The 19,457-nt window shown below is 38.6% G+C and overlaps 1 protein-coding gene across 1 annotated transcript; it reads left to right on the top strand.

The window, feature by feature from the left end:
* Window positions 1-1,232: 1,232 nt before the first annotated feature.
* On the top strand, window positions 1,233-19,234 carry MED6 (mediator complex subunit 6). Its single transcript, XM_063117597.1, has 8 exons — window positions 1,233-1,303; window positions 9,119-9,278; window positions 11,075-11,166; window positions 13,391-13,473; window positions 14,171-14,279; window positions 15,917-16,032; window positions 16,888-16,915; window positions 17,525-19,234. The coding sequence occupies exons 1-8, from the start codon at window positions 1,282-1,284 to the stop codon at window positions 17,653-17,655; spliced, it is 741 nt and encodes a 246-aa protein (XP_062973667.1). The 5' UTR covers window positions 1,233-1,281; the 3' UTR covers window positions 17,656-19,234.
* The last annotated feature ends 223 nt before the right edge of the window (window positions 19,235-19,457 follow it).

Raw genomic sequence — 19,457 nt, 5'->3', positions numbered from 1 at the left:
TCGATGTTGCCTTTCCCCTTTTGTTTGTCAGAGTTTGATATGATCACAATGCCCTTTGCAAGATTGTGGGCCTGTTCAGAAGACACCTTAAACCCTGCTGGTTAAGGTCTTTTGTTAAACAAAAGGCCATGTTTGGGTGGGCACGCCCCCTTGGGGGCTGGACATGTTGGTGGGCACGCCCTATTGGGGGCTGGACATATTGGTGGGCACTCCCCCTTGGAAGCGGCCATGTTGTCCTCCCTTTTGGTTTCCAAAATATGGTCACCCTAGAGTAATAGAAAATCTAGTTTTGAAGAAAAAACCAGAATGGGCTTACAGATGTTAAGCAGTAGTTGTTCCACATCAAGATTGCAATCCTATATCCATTTATCTAGTAGAAAGTACCATTGCACTCATTGGGACTTACTTCTGAGTAGACATGTATAGGATTCTGTTTTAAGACCTCTGGAGAATGTGCCCTAAAAGAGCAGCAGGCAGAGCCCGCCTAGCCAGCTAATTTAGGGTGTAACTGGAGTCACCAACCTTTTTATTTACCAGTTCCTGCTCCGACGTATTTAATAAGAACTATGTTGATGCCCTAGACTTGGCCCTTTGCTGATTTCTGTAGATCAAAAAGCTATTAAAGGCATGCATGTTTAAAATTTGTTTTAAATGTTAACTATTTTTTATGTTTTAAAATTTTGTATATTGATTTTTAATGTTGTCTTTTTAATCCAATCTTTTCTTTGTAAACCTCCCAGAGAGCTTCAGCTATGGGGTGGTATAATAAATGTAATAAATAAATAAAATTAAAAATAGGCAGTTTTTGTTTTGCTCCAGCCTTCCTCAACCCGCTGCCTGCCAGATGTGGGGATACTAAGAGTTGTAGTCCAATACATCTGGAGGGCACCCATTTGGGGAAGGCTGTTTTGGCAGGGTAACTCATAACAAGTGCATGTAGGAAATATAATCAACCTATTTTGCATTTGAAAATGTATTTTGGGTTGGTGTATGCCTTGTATTCAATTTACTCAGATATGTATTGAGTGCAAATCTTGATAATTCCAGCCCTTTCAACCCAATATAATTCTATTTCACACACACAGCCGTGGCCCTATTTCTCCGGTTGCCCGGATGAAACAACTACGCATGCTCCGAACCCTTTCTCTGGTTACTCTACGCTAGTCCGATGAACCACTTCTTCTCTATTCCGCTTGTTGTTCTAGCAAAGTCTCTCTATGATCTGGTGAAGTCATAGCTTTGCGACAGGATAGGGAGGATGCGACGTGTGAAGCTGAAGTCATGGCGGCCGTAGACATACGAGGTACTGTATAGGTGTTTACTTCGGAACGGGGACGGAACGTGCTTTTGCTCAGGCATGTCGTTTAGAAGAGCCCCCTTGAATAATAACTCCCTTCCTTGTCAGTCTCTGTCTTACTACTCAAGCCTGTCTGGAGTCGCGAAGTAGATCCATGTCTGTCTGGGTAGGGTTGGGAGAAGCGAAGAACAGGAAAATTAAGGCTGGGTTCGGACCGCACGATTGTGTTGTCGGGGTGGGGTGGGGTGGGGTGGGGGGGCAACACAGAACCGGCACACAACTCGCAGTACTTTATTTTCTGGAATTAAACAAGTGGGGGACAAGAGAGGTGTTCATGGAGCTGCGTTTTAAAACGCAGTAGAAACGTTTCTGTTACTTTTAAGGCTGTCTGAATGACACTTGCTTCCAAAGGTTTTGAAACTTGTGTTGATCTATTGAGATGAGAAATCAATCTCTTAACTGCCACCTTCATGAAGTACCTGTCTATTGGGATGAAAAATAGTCTTTAGTAATCTGTCGAACGCTAGTCAGCAAGGTTGTGTGAACAAATCTTATTAAACCACTTCTCTTTTAATCAAAATACACTGTTGGCTTGATTTTAAAAAAGGGTGTGTGTGAGAGAGAGCAGCTTTTGCCATTTAACATATTAAAAGTGTATATAACTTTTCCAGGCTGTGAAACTGTATAAATAGGGAATTAACAGAATTTCCATCAGATTGATTAAAAAGCTTATTCTGACCAGTTCTTAAAGAGTAGGTGTCACTTGATAAATGCTTACTCTTCAGGGTGCTGGGCCAAGTGACCGGAGCAATTTCCCACTCTGGAAAGGCCAAAGAGTTTGGAACTTTTGATATTAGAAAACTGCTTCATTGTGGAAAGAATGGACAGAAAATTCTCATCATACTGGAACTCAAGATCACTTAACAAAATTGGCAGAAGGTTCAGACACTGTTCTTTCATAGTGAATAATATAATAGGGAAATTCATTGCCCCACACTGTAGTAATGGTCAGTTCCACTGGTATAAAAAAGGATTAGACATTTTCATGGAGGCTAGATCTATCAATAACTATCAGATATGATAGCAAGTAACTTTTTACGTTTTCTCAGTCAGAAGTAAGTGCTGGTATTTTCAAGGGGTATACTCTTAGGTAAGTGTGCATATGACTGAAACTCAAGTGTAATTTCTGTAAGAGGTGGTATACTTCATGCTTAACAGATTCTGGGGACAAACACACATACCAACAACACCAAGCCTCTTTTGTATATACAGGTCTGAAAGTGGAATGATAGATACTAGGTGGAAGAGGTATTAGCTCTGTGTCAAAGCTGAGTTTTTTTAAGACAATGCTGCAGACAATGTTTTTTAAAGACATTGCTACACCAACAATTTCCATGTTACCGTAACATCTGTCAAATGACTACTAGCAGAACTATTTCAAATGGTAAAAGATCATAGAATTGTAGAGTTGGAAGGGGCCTATAAGGCCATCGAGTCCAGCCCCCTGCTCAATGCAGGAATCCAAAGTAAAGCATTCCTGACAGATGGCTGTCCAGCTGCCTTTTGAATGCCTCTAGTGTGGGAGAGCCACAATGGAACCAATTGCCCTTAGGTAATTGGTTCCATTGTTGTACTGCTCTTTCAGTTAGGAAGTTTTTCCTGATGTCCAGCCAGAATCTGACTTCCTGTAACTTCAGCTCCTTATTCCGTGTCCTGCACTCTGGGATGATCGAGAAGAGATCCTGGCCTTCCTCTGTGTGACAACCTTTCAAGTATTTGAAGAGTGCTATCATGTCTCTTCTCAGTCTTCTCTTCTCAAGGTCTTTCAGTCTCTCCTCACAGGGCTTTGTTTCCAGACCCCTGTAAAGTGGCTCTGTGTGTGTTTAAGATAGGCATCCCCAACCTTTTTAGTTTGGTGGGCACATTTGGAATTTTGAGAGTGTGGTGGGTACTTTCACAAAATGCCTGGCATGGGGGCACATTGCCCATTCATTAAATGGCTGCTGTGGTTGTCACAGCTGGTCACAGAACACTCATCCTCAGAAGCCAAAATGATGAGGTTAAAAGTAACTTGCCTAAGAATCTTAAGTAGAGGTAGAGTCTGAACTGCAAAAGAAAACCATTCTTTTAAACTCAAATAAAGAAGGCATTGGAAGACAGCATTTCGTTTTGCGGCAAACCATATTCACAGGTGTTTTTTTAAAATGTTTTAATTTAAAAATAATTTTAAGAAATAAAAAAAAAATCAGGAGTGGTAGGATGCTTGGCAGATGCCAAGAACAGTGTCTGTGAACACATTAGTGCCCATGGCCACCGCACTGGAGACTCATGGTAAAACATAATGCTGGTTTTACTATGATATATTTGCCTGTAGAGAGAGTAATCCTATGCACCCTAGACAGTGTCTGGGGGACACTGGATATTTTCAGTTTCCTGGCTCCACGCACTCCCTCTCGCCCCCCTCTCACAGCAAGCTTGGAGGGAACCCTGCTGGATGCTGCTGTGAGCTCGCAAAAGCAAGCTCCTTGGAGTATGAAAGGGAGTGTTCCTGGGGGCGGGTAGGGGAGGAGAAGGGACGTGGGGCTACGAGGCATCTCCCCTCCTTCCCAAACCCTCCACTAGATGGGCGAAATTGCCTGTCTATCTAAAATGCAGAGAGGGAAGCTCATCACACCTCCCCTTCTGCATTGGATACTTGTAACCCTCTGTGTTCAGAGGCTTACGGGCACCCAAGGCACATCCCATAGGATTACGCTCTAAATCACTTCTGAGTTCAATGTTATCCTAGCTTGTTTAACTCCTGAGTTGCAGCTTGGAAGATTGCACTGTTATGTTGCAATCCTATACACACTTTCCTGGATGTAAGTCCTATTGAACGTGTGAGAAGACATGCGTAGGTTTACAGTGTTAGCCTGATCCAATTATACAGATTAGTTTCAATGGCTGTTTGCACTCAGGGCCAAGCACTTAATCCAGACAAGTGTAAGGAGTTGATATTTGGTTAGTCCTGTGACTGGGAAGAGTGGATACTTGCCACTGATGGAGTTCACTTGCCTGTTCACTTAGACTCACAAATGTGGAGTGTTTGTTCATCCAACATAAATAGCATTGGTGGTCAAGAAGGCTCTTCATCACTGCCATTTGGCAAGAAAGGCAGAAGTTTTCCTGTCAGATTTGAAAGTTAGCAACTCTCATTTGGGCCTTCCTAAATTACAAAGCTTGTCTGTAGTAATGAGCTGTCGTACGACTGCCCTTGAAGACTTTCGGAAGGTGTGGTTAAGTGGCTCACTGCCACTTAGACTGGGGCTGTTGGAGCCACATTTACATTCAGAGATTCTATTGATAACATATTCAACTGAGTAATGCCCAAGGTGCTGATGTTTTTTTTAAAATATATATAATGGTCTAATTAGTTGGGGAACGATCTTAACTGTGTCATCCATGTACCCCGTTCAAACAGCAAGAACAGCTAAAAATGTGTTCCCCATGGGTGTGCTTTACTACTATGAAACCTGCTTTCCTTGGAAGTTCACCAAAGCTTGAACTTTTTCTATTAGCACCACAAGAACTTTACCTTTGGCTCTGGAATTACTGAATCATAATACTTTAGAGCTCCATCAGACAACTGTTTATTGCATGCTTGTTACTGGGCCCTCACAGATTTTTGCAGGTCCCTCTCACAACGTTGTCTGCCTCCTGCGCGCCTCCCACCCCTTCTAGCCTTCTTTGTGTGACAAAAAAACACCCCAGTAAGTCCAACTTATTTTTAAAGATGGAACTTGCCTCTCTCTCCTGCTGTGTGCAGGAGAAGCAGCAGGATCAAAATGGCCCACTGAACGGGCCAAGTGTGTGTTGTTTACTTCCTCTTTTGAAAGAGGAAGTAATGAGGGACAAACACACGGCTGGAGAAGTGACAGTAAGGAAGCACGATTTTCCCCTGTGTGATGACTCTCTTAGTCTATTCTGATGACCACTAAAAGCTTTGGGCTTTTGACTTTTGTTTGTTCCTTCCACAATTATGAGATTATGCATTCTGCAGTGCTGCGGAGTGTTGAAACTGTTTCTTTATCAAGCAAAAAATATTGGAAATATTTCCTCATGAAACAATATAGAAAGTTTAAATAAGTTTCAAATCTGACAGAAAAACTTGTGGTAGATCGGACAAGAAAAATCTCTGCCCTCAAGTTAGCTCAGGAAAGGCAGTGTGATATAACGTGTTGGACGAGGACTGTGGAGACCAGGGTTCCAATCTGCACTCAGCCATGAAGCTGTTTAGGTGGCTGAGGGCTGGTCACTAACTCCCAGCCTAAATCCTACTTCACAGAGTTGTGAGGATAAAAATGGAGAGAGGAAGAGGAGGATCATATACATCTCCTTGTACCCTTTGGAGGTTAAGGCAGGCTATAAATGTAACAGATAAGTAAACTGTAGAACGCTACACTTGGAAAACCTGCCTCAGCCTTTTTTACATGGGATAAACTGCTGCTACGTAGGCAAACTGATTTCTTCTTGTTGGTAGTAATTAAAGGACTAGAAAGACAAGGTGGTATGAGCACTATCAACTATTACAGTGCAAGACTGAGCTGCTATGTAGACAAGCCCAATGTTTTCTAAAAGCATCATTTATGTGATTGAGCTAAACAATTCTTTTTGAAAGACTGAATGAAAAGTGCATTTTTGGCACATACGTTTTTGAGGACATTCTAGTGATAAATGCTTTTTTATTCGGATTTCTTTGTCATTTACTGTTCCTTATAGCTTCATTAACAAGCGTTCAGAATTCAAAATTAGTCTTCTCTAGGGATTGTGCTGGACACGGATTTTTGTGGGTGCGCTGCTAACTTGTACCAGGACTTCCATTCCCACTAAATCAATCTATAGCAGTGTTTTGTGGCTTCTTGCCATGCAGTATCTATGAATAGTCTCTATTTTTAAGATTTTCATGCAGCTTCCCCTTTTATGATTTAATTTCATAGAGTTTCTACATGTTATTCCCTAACATGGGGCATTTGTTTTTCTTACATTACACCTGAAAATATGGAAGTGATGACTGGACATTTTCCTATATTTTAATTTGTAATGTGGTTAGTTGCTCACAATGAACATGTATAGGGGAAATAAAAATGTTGGGAGGTGTTTTTTTTTTTATCAAAGGGGTGTTACCTTGTATGTTTTTGTTTGATTAATGGCTGTGTTTATTTAATCAATATTTTAAAGAAGGCAGCAAATTACTGCCTTCATAGGAGAGAAATGGAATAGACATATTTACATGATAGTACAACTGTCTCTTTGCTTTCTTCTGTTTTATGCAAGAGTTAGAGAGCAGCAGATTATTGATGCGGTGTATGCATTATTCATACACCTATTTATGCTGCATTAATCATGGTTTCCGAAGTATCTAAGTTTTGCTTTCTAAAAGATTTCTAAAACAACGTATTCATATTTTATGCAGCCATATATTGTGGCTGAGTTGGCATTATTTGTTCACTCCAAACTTCCTCTCCAGTCAGACATCCACCTTAGAACCTTTGTTGCAGGGGGAGTTCTAAATTTGCAAGAACTAATGGCACAAACACATTATATTCCTATGTTGTTTCTGACACTTTTGAACATCCTTTTACCTTGTAAGATGGATGCAATGTTTCCTGGATTGAAAGTCTTGTGAGATGTTGGTGATTTCCACTGTGGTTTAAAATTGCTGAGCTTCTGGCTCCTTCTCACATCCCCTTTGCCTTGATTTTGCTATCCTAAGCACTTAGAAGTGTTACCTTGCTACGTGTCCTCTGTGCAGGCTAGATGGAGGGAATATTCTATGTATGAGAGAACTTTGTATCTCTCTTGCACCTTACATGCTACGTAACATTGTTTTTAGGAATAGCTTTTTACCTAAACCGTCCAAGGAATTTAGTGGAATTAGAATAAAGAATTCTTACAGTGGGAGGGCAGGTGAGTGCTTTCTAGCAGCAGCAGCAGCAGCAGCAGCAGCAGCAGCAGCAGCATCTCCAGGCCCATGTGAAACTGATTAGACAGATCACTGCCAGCCACTCCACTTTTGCATCTCACATATACATACCATTCCTCCTCCTTGTGTATTTGCTTGCTTTCGCCCCTTCTTATGTTCTTTTTTCTGTCACTTATTCTGCTTAGGGTCATGCTAATAGCATTTCCAAATTACTAGATCCTGAAGTAGGAAGGAGGCATAGACTGGGTTCACACAACACGCTAACCAGCCATTGTGTTGTCTGAATGCAGTATGTTTTCCACAGGGTGGCTTATCGTGTTGTCTAAATGCAGCATTTTTTTTCTACAGGGTGACTTGTTAACCATGCAGGGTGGTTTATTTTTCCTCAAAGAAGCCCATGGCTTGTTGTTGGATTGTTCAGGTTGGTTAACAAGTCACACTACATAGTTAACAAGCAACCTGCGGAAAAGGTGCTGTGTTCAGACAGCACGATAACCCATGGTTCAACAACAACCCGCACTAGGTTGGTTAGTGTGTTGTGTGAACACAGCTATAGAGGCAGGTAGTTTGACAAAAGAAGCTTTGCTCAGTTTGGGAGTTTTTCCAGTTCTCTGAGTTAGTTAGCAGGGATGTTTATGATGGCTGCAAGTAATTTCTGGTTATTTGGTATTAGAAGATATGTATTCATGATCACTTAGTGTAGCTCATCCCTTAACCAATGTGGGCCACCCTTTTGTACCTTTAGAACAGTCCGGTTGGATATGACCAATGATTTATCCAGTTCAGCATCCTCTTTCCGTTAATGACCAGCCCTATTCCCTATCGTGAACGCCTATAAGCAGGGTGTGAAAGTAACAGTCATGCTGCCCTTCTCTGTGTTATAGGAGAAGGTAGTAAAAGTTATAATGCCTCTGAAGATGGAGGTTATATTTAACTATAATAACTAATAGCACTTGATAAACCTATTCTTCATTAATTTGTTAAATAGCCTTTTTAAGCCAGTGGCCATCAGTACATTTTATGGTAGTGAGTTCTTTTAAGTTAATTACACATTATGTGAAGAAATATAATTTTGTCCAGTCAATTTCAGTAGGTGACCCTGAGTTCCATGAAAAAGGGAGAAAAAAAATCTCTTTCAACAAATATATATTTATAAACCTCTATCATATCCCCCCTCCCCAATGCTCTGGTGGTCTTTCTAAACTAGCACCAAATGCTGTAGATCTACCTTTCCCAACTTAGTGTCCTCCAGGTGTTTGGGGCTACTATGTCCAGCATTACTGACCATTGCCCATGCTGGTGAGACTGATGGAATTTGAAGTCCAAAACATCTCTAAGACACAAGGTTGGGGACAGCTGCCAGCCTTTTCTAATATGAAAGCTATTCCAAGCCTATTGACTATTTTGTTTGCTCTTTTTGGTATCTTTTCCACTGTTAACATACTTTTTGGGATGGGGCTATCAGAAGTGTCCCCAATGCTCCAAAGGGATGGATGGAGTTTTCTTTCTTTCTTTTTTGAGCAAACAAAACAAATCCAATCAGTGTGTTGTGCATTATTTAGCATTTTATTACATTTATATTTTGTCTTTCTTTCATGGAATTCAACGATGCACATACTCTGACTAGATACTCTGACTAGACTCAGTTATGCTTTCTAGCATTGGCTAAAACATTGTTATATTGTTAGGCTATGTTTGTATATGTTAAGTATCATATGTTACAGTCTGTAAGATGGTGGGTGTTTCAGGTTGGTTGAATTAATGCAAGTCTTTAATACATTGTTTACTTGTGAAAATCTCTTCCTATTATAACTGTACTAATTAGTTTTCTCTCTCCTTTCTCTTCCAACCCCACCCAGATAACCTCCTGGGAATTTCCTGGGTTGATAGCTCCTGGATTCCAATATTAAACAGTGGGAGTGTGTTGGACTATTTCTCAGAGCGTAGTAATCCATTCTATGATAGAACATGCAACAACGAAATGGTGAAAATGCAAAGACTGACCTTGGACCACTTGAAGTAAGTTACTTCAGGGTATATATAATCTTGTAAAACTACATTTAGGATGCGATCATATAACATTTAAAATTTACTTGGGAGTAAATTTTGTTGAACTCAGTGGTGTCTACTTCTGAGTAGACATATACAGGATTGCACTGGTAGGATTGTCAGTTTCGATGAAGCATATATATACCACCAGCAACTGAGTTAGTAAAGCTACACGTACTTTGGAACTTTTTTCATTCTTCTTGTTGCTAGTTCACCACTAATGCTGACTCTTTCATCTCCTTGTTACATAAAAATATTTTCCCAGTTTGCCTTCCTGTGCTGTGGGTGAATGTGAGGAACCAAGTCCAAGGATATAAGATTAGAAAAAACGTTGGGAGACACAAAAATGCATAAGGCTGTAAACTGATGGAGTGGTTTGAATAGACAGCATGAATGTAAATCTGTGTTTGCTTTTAGGGAATATTGATGGTTTGTTTATGAAACGGTAGAATATGCTGATTGCAGTACAATTACTGGTGGCTTAAAATTGGGAAAAACAGCAGCCTCATTTAATAATAATAAAAAAGCATATGGCAGAGGATTTTAATGTGTAAGATAAAGTGTTACAAAAAACTTTGGGAAAGGTGTAAAAAACATTCCCCTAGAATGTTGGTATAGTTTTAACAGTACTAGAATATGAGAACTATTTAACATAATGTGAGGAGAGATGGACTGGATGTAATTTAGATATAAGTTAATCAGTTTAATTAAGGAAATGTTGTTGGTTGTTTCTTTACTAGTGGGTCAGTGAATAGGTTCAATTATATTTGGATAACTCCATTGAATAGTTAATTTAGTGCATATATGTAAAATTAAATAAGTAGATGAAATAATGTATTTTTAAAATCCTCTGCGACCTTCCCCCCCAATGCCTCGAGTTCTGCTCTGGAGGTTCCCCAACACACACCCCTCAATTCTGGAACAGGTGTGTGTGTGGGCACTGCAAGGGGCAGAGGAATTAATTCCGCCAGTGGTGTCCATTAGCAAATTTTAGTGATTTCATTAGTAAGCAGTACCTAGCAACTTCCCTGGTCTTTCATTTCTGTTTATTTTGAAAATGCGTAATAATAAAGGTGCTATTTTGTTTCGCACTTCTGAAATATCTTAATAAAGTCCTTGCTGGTTTTACAATTTGTGGCTGGTGTTTTTGAGTGGTGTTCCACTTTAGGCTTCCAAACCTGCAGAGATTCAAAACTTAATAACAGTCAAACTCATGAAACCTAAACACTGTCTCGGACTGGGTTCAGACAACACAATGGTGGTTTAAATAGTTGATGGTTGGTTATTTAACCCACTGTAGGTTATTATGTTGTTTGGCAGGAGTTTTTTAACCAATGGTTGGTTATTAGGCAAAAATAACCCATGCAAATAACCAATGCTATGCAGAGTTTATTTTTTTATTTATTACATGTATAGACCGCCCCATAGCCGAAGCTCTCTGGGTGGTTTACAAAAGTTTAAAACAGTGAAGCCTTCCCTTAAAGACCAACCACGGTTTATTTTGCACTTTGTGTCTTTTAAAATGTACTTGTAATGTGTTTTTATTCTATTTTATCTTGTCCACCACTCTGAAATTTTGAATGGGGAGCGGTATACAAATATTGTAAATAGATAAATAAAATCTTATATGACTTGCTCCAAGAGGAGGCTCTCACAGGAATGTTCCATCAGTAGGAGGTTTGTCTTTTTAGTTGCCTTCCCTAGCCTTTACAATATCTCCATAATAGCCATATCTCCAGTTTTAGTAATCTCTTTTTTCCCCCCAGTCAAATGGTTGGAGTGGAGTATATCCTTCTCCATGCTCAAGAGCCAATTCTCTTCATCATTCGAAAGCAGCAAAGACTGACTCCGACGCAAGGTAAGGATTTATGCAACATCCCTATTTGGGGAAAGAACAAGAAGCTATACATGGACACAACTGGATGCAATGCTCTGAAACTTCATTGGCCAAACTTTTTTTTTTAAGGTTGTGTCTTGAAATGGTAGAGGTCAAATGATTAAACTACTGTGTGCCAAAAGTGATAAAAGATTTTTCATTGGTAATCAACTTTGTTCTTTGTGCATATCTGATAAATTAACTAACTTTCTTCTGATAGCAGAATACTGTGTGATTCATATGGCAACATCAACTAAAGTTGATGCAATAAAATCTCTTGAACTAGGATCTAAAGCAAAACTAACAGTAGCATAACAATTTTGTACTTTCAAATTACCATGATTATTGTTCTTGAGTCTTGTGGAGCATTTCTAGCATAAGCAACAGTTAAGAACATAAGAGCCATGCTGGATCAGACTAGTCCGGCATTCTTTTCACACTGTGACCAACCACCTCTAGAAGGGAACCCCACAAGCAAGACATTAGTGCAACAGCACGCTCCCATCCATGTTCCCCATCAACTGGTGTACATAGGCATACTGCCTCTGATGCTGGAGGTAGCATATAATCATCAGGACCATTGATAGCCAAATGCAGATATTTCTTGGATATGGCCCTTCCCAGTGCAGTTCTCACATGCAAAGGGATCCTCATAGGGTTCAGCAAAGCTGTGTTAATCAACTCCTCTCAGCACATTTGCAGGTAGTGCACCAGGGTGCTTGGGGAATAGGAGCTCTTTGCTTGCCTACTGTATCCTCTCCTTGTCTACTTCCTTGATGAAATTATGCATTTGGAACTCTTATTACTTAGTCAAGCCAGAAAAAGAACCGTATTGGAGATAGAGCAACAGGAATTGTGTGCGTGGGTGCTGTGCCAACAAAGAGAAGGATCATACCCTATGTTTGGGCTGGGATTCTTCACCTGCTTCCCCCCCCACACCCTTTTCAACAGGATCCATAGAAACAGAAACAATATTGTTAGTTCCAGGAGTACATGTTGCTATTATATTTTCTTCCTGAGTATTGCTATAAAAGTCTGTTTCCCCTTTTATAATAACAAGGGAATGCCCTCTTGTGGTTAGAAGCTAATATTGCCAGCAAAAATAATGTTAGCTGTCTATTATTTTCTTAGCAAAATTGATTTTATAGTAACCATATATGAGAGGGCCTTCTCTTCAGTGGCCCCCCACTTCTGGAATAAGTTGCCATCGGGGGTCCACCATGCTCCCATCAATGCAGGCTTTTAGGAACATCTTGAAAACATCATTTTAGTTTGGCCTTCTCCTAATATGATTGCTGGATATGTTCTTGGTTTTATTGGTATTTTTATTGCTGATTTTGTTGCTCTTTTTTATTGGGTTCTTACTCTTTCTGTTGTTTTTATCGTTGTTATCATACTGGCTTTATGTGTTTTATTGCTGTACCTCGCCTTATGAGGGCTTCTGCCTTGAAAGGTGTCCAAGAAATATTTTAAATAAAACAAATAAATTATAATTACAATGTATTTCTTGTCATGTTTGGTATCTTTGTGTGCTATGTTCCATGCAATAAGAGGTCTATGTATGTATGTATCTATGACACTGATTAGTGCAAACAAATTCTTTGGAGCTCAGCTAACAATTTAAAATCTCATGATTTCCTCTGGTGATAGAGGAACCGCCCAGAGAGCTTCGGCTATTGGGCGGTATAAAAATGCAATAAATAAATAAATAATGATAGAAAAATATTAACAACCACACTGCTGTTCATATAAGGCTGCAACAGCCATGTTCCACAAAAGCCATGATCTTGTTTCACAATGATGGGTTAATCTTGGAATAGTTTGCAAAAAGTAATAATTGTCAGGTTGTAACGTTTAAAATGGCTTGTACAAGCCGCTTGACTCATATGTACGTTCTTGCCAAATAACCCTGATAGCTATTGAAAAGTGTGTCCCCCCACATTTTTTCCCTGGATTCCCAGCTGTATCCTATTTGTCTTGTTTTCCTGTCAATGATAGTCTTCATGAGTGAGGTCACTCATTCATATCTCAATTGCAGTGCTCACTTCACAGTACTCTTGATGTCCTTCTCTTGTCTTGAGGAAGTAGCACTTCAATGTAAACTAGTTTTCACTACTGTGCTGTGAACAATAAATTAAACAAAGCTATACATCATTTATCTAGAGTGTTTTGATGTCTGGAGTAATGTTGTGCTTCTCTTTTACAGTTACCCCATTGGCCGATTATTACATTATTGCTGGAGTAATTTATCAGGCACCTGACTTGGGGTCAGTTGTAAACTCTAGAGTGGTAAGTCTATGATTCTATGAAGTCTCTGTGCTATGTATTTTCTTATAATAAAAGTTTGGTTGTTTCCTGCTCCTTTCTTTTTAAGCGAATGGGGAAAAGGCATAAGAAATCTTGTTTACCTTTTGTGAAAAATGTATGTGCACTAGTGAAAATACAAAAGATTTACAGTTTTTTTGGACTGTACACTACTGTATGGCATAGGCCATTTTATTTAAGGAGGAGATTTCCTTACCCTTACAGCAGAATTTAGCTCTAGTACTTCACCCTGGGGAATGTGTTCCACCCACAGATGAGAAGGCCTTCTCTGTGGTTGCCACCCACCTAACTTCAGAGGGTGACGGCATCCAGAAACAATTCCTACAGAAGATATATATGTGAAGTCTCTGTGGTAGAAAAGGAATTGCCACTGAGCATACTCGGATTGCTTCCCCTTTACACCTCGTACTTCCACCCCACCCTCAGGACCTTTATGTTTTCTTTTCTGAGAAGAGGATCTATGGCATTGTTCTTAGTCCCTCCTCACCCTTCCCTAGAGGTCCTCTATAAAGCCATAGGGAGATTCTATACCAAACAAGCTCAAAATATTAGGCGACATATGTATAAATGGGTTTTATTTTGGGAGTTGGCCAGTTTGGCTGGCTAAAATGCAGTACTATGAGGGAATTCATACATTTTCTTACAAACTTATTTTTTCAAGCTCAGTGCGGTACATGGAATCCAGTCGGCTTTTGAGGAAGCAATGTCCTATTGCCGCTATCACCCTTCCAAAGGCTATTGGTGGCATTTTAAAGACCAAGAGGAACGAGGTACATTATCTAGACTCCAGACTATAATATCCATTCTCCTCCTTGTTGCAGAAATTCTAGGATTAGGCTTAATATGGAGTTTCTGAAAGCTGCTGGTTTCTGAATTTAAAAATCTAAGGATTGAAAAAGAGGTAAAGCATCCCAGAAAAGTCAAGGGTGAACAATGTTGCTGCTTTGCGGGGTGGGCATTTTTGATTGATTATAGGGCAGGAACAGAAAGAAATAAGAAATCTACATTCATGTCCCACTATTCATTTAATCAAGAGCATTGCCTTTCAAGAACTTTGTCTTCCCAAGGTGGCTTATAGCATCAAAACCATACAGCCATATATTAATAAAATAAAATCATAAACAATTTTAAATAAAACAATTTTTAATAAAATACAATTTTAAAAAAATCAATTAAAAGCCAGGAAGAAAAGATGATTTTTAAAAACCCTCTTAAAAGCACTTACAGATGTGGCCAGCCATATATCTGTTGGGAGGGAATTCTATAGGATAAGGGCCACTACTGTGAAGGCCCTATCTCTAGTGTCTACCAACCTTACTGGTCTTGGAGACAGGCCAATGAGTAAGGTGTTGGACTTGAGCTGATTAGAGTGTCATATGAAATTTTACACAAAATTCTACATGGAACAACTTAGTTAAAAAAGCCTTCCTGGATATTTAGTACAACATTCTTTGAATACTAGAAAAATGCACAGCACATTACATATCAAACAGATACTAGTATACTAGAAAAATGCACAGCACGTTGCCTATCAGACAGATTATTGGTTACATGTAATTACTAACTTTTCAAACAGATTGTAACTTCTTCCTGAACCCTTAACCAAATTCTGAGAATTCCTTATCTGGAACTATTAAAATGATGCCAGTCTTACATTATCCATTCTCTAATTGTGTATCTTAACTTGATTATCTACCCTATTCTTATATTTATCAGTGTTACTTCATTGCCATTTTATAAAATTTTGTTAAACTGTGGGCTCATACAGTACAGAAACAAGTGGTGATAATTTCAAAGGACATAATCATCATCTCAATTTACCCCAGACCTTCCATTACATAGGAATAATACAACTACTTTTTTCTTGCAGAATTCTATTTTAGGTGTATCTAAAACAAAGCAGTTAAGGAGATTTTCACTAAAGTTTTGCTCCAGGTTACCCAAATAGCTTTTTCCTGTTTGAATATAACATCCAGATATCTGTAACAAACAACTGGCGAAAAATAGTTCCGTATATCTGGCAATAAAAGAACCACTTCCTCCCATTAATATGCATTGTCTTAAAATTTATTCTAGGCTTTTTATCTTCCCAAATAAACTTATTGATCATTTGCTGCATGTATTCATTCTTTTTTTTCCCTATGGTTGTTATAGCTATATCTTAGGCAACATATTCATTTTCACTGCAGCTATTCTACCTGAAAACAACTATGTCAAAATCCTCAATCTCTTCCTTGATCTTAGCTTTAATACAAATATGTATTTCTTATAGCTCTTTATTATGTTTTAAAAATATGGTCCGTAAATATTTTACATATTGATTTTAAAACAATTTTAAAAAGAAGACAAACAAATCTTTATGCTCTGATGAGATGTTGCATTATGAATTAAAAAAATATATTTCCAGATAAAGCCAAACCCAAAGCCAAGAAGAAAGAAGAACCAAGCTCCATTTTCCAAAGGCAACGTGTGGATGCATTACTTCTAGATCTGAGACAAAAATTTCCTCCCAAGTTTGTGCAGGTAATTAGGCAAACTATTGTATCCAGTGTCAGTTGGATGTACTGATTTTTCTTTAGTTCAGGAGATAGAGATGAGTTTCAACCCTGAAGAGTAGAACGTTCTGTTATGGTTGGATATTTTAGCCTTGTTAATTATGGAAAACCTGGCTACATATGTTAAATTTTATTTTTAAACAGTGATACTGAAGATTAATTATTTTGATGTTCCATTACAAAAATATGTAGTCTACTTGGAATATCTCTTGTATTGATGAAAGGCATTGCAAAAAACTAGTTTTCTGCTGCTTTTTTCATTTCAGTTGAGCTTGCTCAAGAGATAGCCCTGGTGAATTGTGCCTTTTTGTCTTCTGTCTATAGTTATTGATGTTATTTATGTACTCTCATTTTAAAGCAAGACGAAAAACATGGTTGGCTCATATTTTATCCCTTTCTTTTGGGAAAGGGCAGACCTATGGGGTGATGCGGCTATCTGAACTCAGTAATAAGCCATGTCTGTGCTATTTATAATTGCTTTGCATGATACTGTACATTCAGGGGAAAGGAAAATCTATATGACAAGCAGTGTCTGTGTTCCCAGTCTGGGGATGGGAACTCTAAAATACAGGTAATTGACCCAACATATCATGACCTGGAATAAGTAAGTTAGGAGTAGAATGCTTGTCTAGGAGTACACTCAGGGGGGCAGTTCATGCATGTGTGAGAGCCGAATCCAAGCTTTGTTGTCATGCTCATGTGTCTGGTTCACTATACAGGGCAGTTCCTATAGGAAAATACAAAAGTTGACTTACAAAGATTATGTCAAAACCAAGCCTTGTATTTCTGTTTTCTGACTCAATTTCCCCCTTCTTGTTTGCAGCAAAAACCTGGCGAAAAACCCATTCCAGGTGAGAATTCAGTTAATTTTTTTAAAGGGGCAAAGTCCAGAGATTGTCTAGGCTAAGTATCAGCTTAGGCTCTTGGGGAGGTTGCCACTACCTAAAAATCATGAGGCACTATCTACTGGAGACAACCCATGAGCTGATTCTCTTCTACAAGAAATACCCACTGCTTGTGGAATGTAAAGGTAGCACTTCCAGAGGCAATCTGGAACAAACAGAAATGCTAGTTGCTGAAACAGGGCAGGCCGGTGGAGCTTGCATAAGGGTGGGTGCTGCTTGCATAAGGGAATAGGAGGGGCTGGCTGCTTGTGGAACCAAAGTAGTGCTGAGCCCCACTGACAAACAGGTAGAGTCATAGCAGGATCCCTGCAAATTGGAAGAGTCCTAAGGGCTACTTCCCCATGGGTGAAGAGCATCCTTGCATTGTCTAGTTGGTGAAAATGCTGTCCTGGCAAAAGTCAAATGGAATGAATCTGGTCCCAGATGTTTCTTGCTGAAGTTTCAGGTAGTTCTTTCACTGAAAACTTTTTAACAACCTGGAAAATGCCATGCAGCAGTGCGAATCAGGCATCTAAAGCCATTAGAATTGGGTTTTCATATGTTTTATTTTTCCAGTGGATCAGATCAAGAAGGAGCCAGAACCAGCCCCTGAAGCTGTAAAACAGGAGGAGAAGGAGACTGCCAAGATCACACAGCAGAGCACAAGTACTAAAGGTCCACCAGAGAAACGGATGAGACTGCAATGACAGAAGGGGAGACGAGTCTTACCTGGCAAGAATGTGGCAAAGAGGGGAACCTAAAGTTGTTTCCGGCTTGAAAATTGCATGGTGGACTATGACATTTCAAGGCTTAAACATGTGTTATGTTTTGTCCTTTGAATTAACTGTTTACAAACCTGTTAATTGCAACTGTTTAGCCACCTAAAGTTTATCTTCAAGACTGAATTTCAGTGTGTATTTGTAAAGCTTCTTTCCCCTACTATTTTCCATGCTTTTTATTGGTTTTTCCTTTGGCTGAATTTTTCCTCTTCTTTCACAAATGTTACACCTTGAAACATTATGTTTTTGGAAAGAAATCCTTTAAGGAAAAACCAACCAACCCAAAATTATATCATTTATTGATATTCATCGTTGTCTTCTTTGGTTCTTACTGCTGTGCCATTGGAACAAAAAGAGCAAATGTCAGAAGTTGTTGGCTGTAGATGAAAAGGTTTTCATAACTACTTTATAACATTCATATAATTGGAAGTGAAATGTAGGCTGAAATTTCAGAGTCTCCTTTATCTCTCCTAACACACACCGTAATTAGAATACAGTCTCCTTTCTAATATTAAGGTTTATGAGTCCATAATGCTGGATACATAGAAATTCTTTGTGTTCATTAATTTGTGGAAACAATACTGTTATGTCTACATCAGCTCTGATGTTCTTTTTCTGAACTTGTATCTTCATTTTATTGCTTTGTTCAAAAATTAGAATCAAATTAAAGTTGGAGTAAAGGAGAAAAATGTTACAGTAATCTTGCCCACATAATTATATTAGATTTGTCTTCAGTGATTTTGTCCATTTGTTTTGGTTAATCTTGAACAATATGTAGATGGACATGAAAGAAGGTATCTATGTGTATATATATATATGAATATTAGAAAATGATGGTCTGTTCAGTGGGGTTATAGTAATGTCCTTCTCCATCCATCACAGCAATCTTTTCCTGAAATGTAGACACAGGGTGAATGTGTATAATGGTGTGGTTTACATTCTAAAGCTTTCAATAGCATTAGCCAAGAATATCTTATTTAGCTTTGGCGTCTGATAACCTGGGAAGGAGGGACTAGGAGCTATCTGCCATAATTTAATTTTATTGTACTCTATTTTTGTACTGTCCAGAACCCTTTTCTCTGATTTTTTTTAATAACTAAGGAAATAATACGTTAGTGTATCTGAACCTTAGTGTCAGTGGCCAGCTTCTGAAGAAACTTACTTTATAAGATATTAGATATCTGTAGTTTGTAAATATATAGCTTGTAAATATTGTTTGATTTCAATAGAGAAAGAGGGCAGGAAAACTCTCTTCTTTTGGGGGGCAGATATAAATGTATTTCTAGTCTTTCTTCTATTTTGATGATTTTGTTGCTGTTATTTTTTCGTTTTTTACTCGACAAAGCAGATAAATGTTTCAGCTTGTTTTTTCTCCTTTCCATTATTCAAATTCTGTATTGTATTGATGCAAAATAAAACATTTTAAGCATTTTGTATGAACTGCCAACTTCCAAACAAAATAAATTTCTTATTGAGCTGAATAAATGACAAGTTGATATCACTGTAACAGATTTCTCTAGCACATTTTTTTGCAATGTGAGTTAATTTTTCCAAATTAGAAAGAAATTTGGAATTTATCATTTACTTCTAATATTTTAGAGTTCTACATCATTTCAGAGCTGAGTTAGAAAATCATCCACTCATTTTAGCATTCATATTCAAATTGTAAAGTAGTTAGATGAAGTATCTATCATTCCTGGCAACAAGTTACTGGAGATCTTTCTTCATTA

This window comes from Elgaria multicarinata, chromosome 2 (genome assembly GCF_023053635.1).
Source record: "Elgaria multicarinata webbii isolate HBS135686 ecotype San Diego chromosome 2, rElgMul1.1.pri, whole genome shotgun sequence".
Lineage (NCBI taxonomy): Eukaryota > Metazoa > Chordata > Lepidosauria > Squamata > Anguidae > Elgaria > Elgaria multicarinata.
Note: the sequence above shows the minus strand (reverse complement) of the source record. Positions and strands in the feature narration are given on the sequence as shown.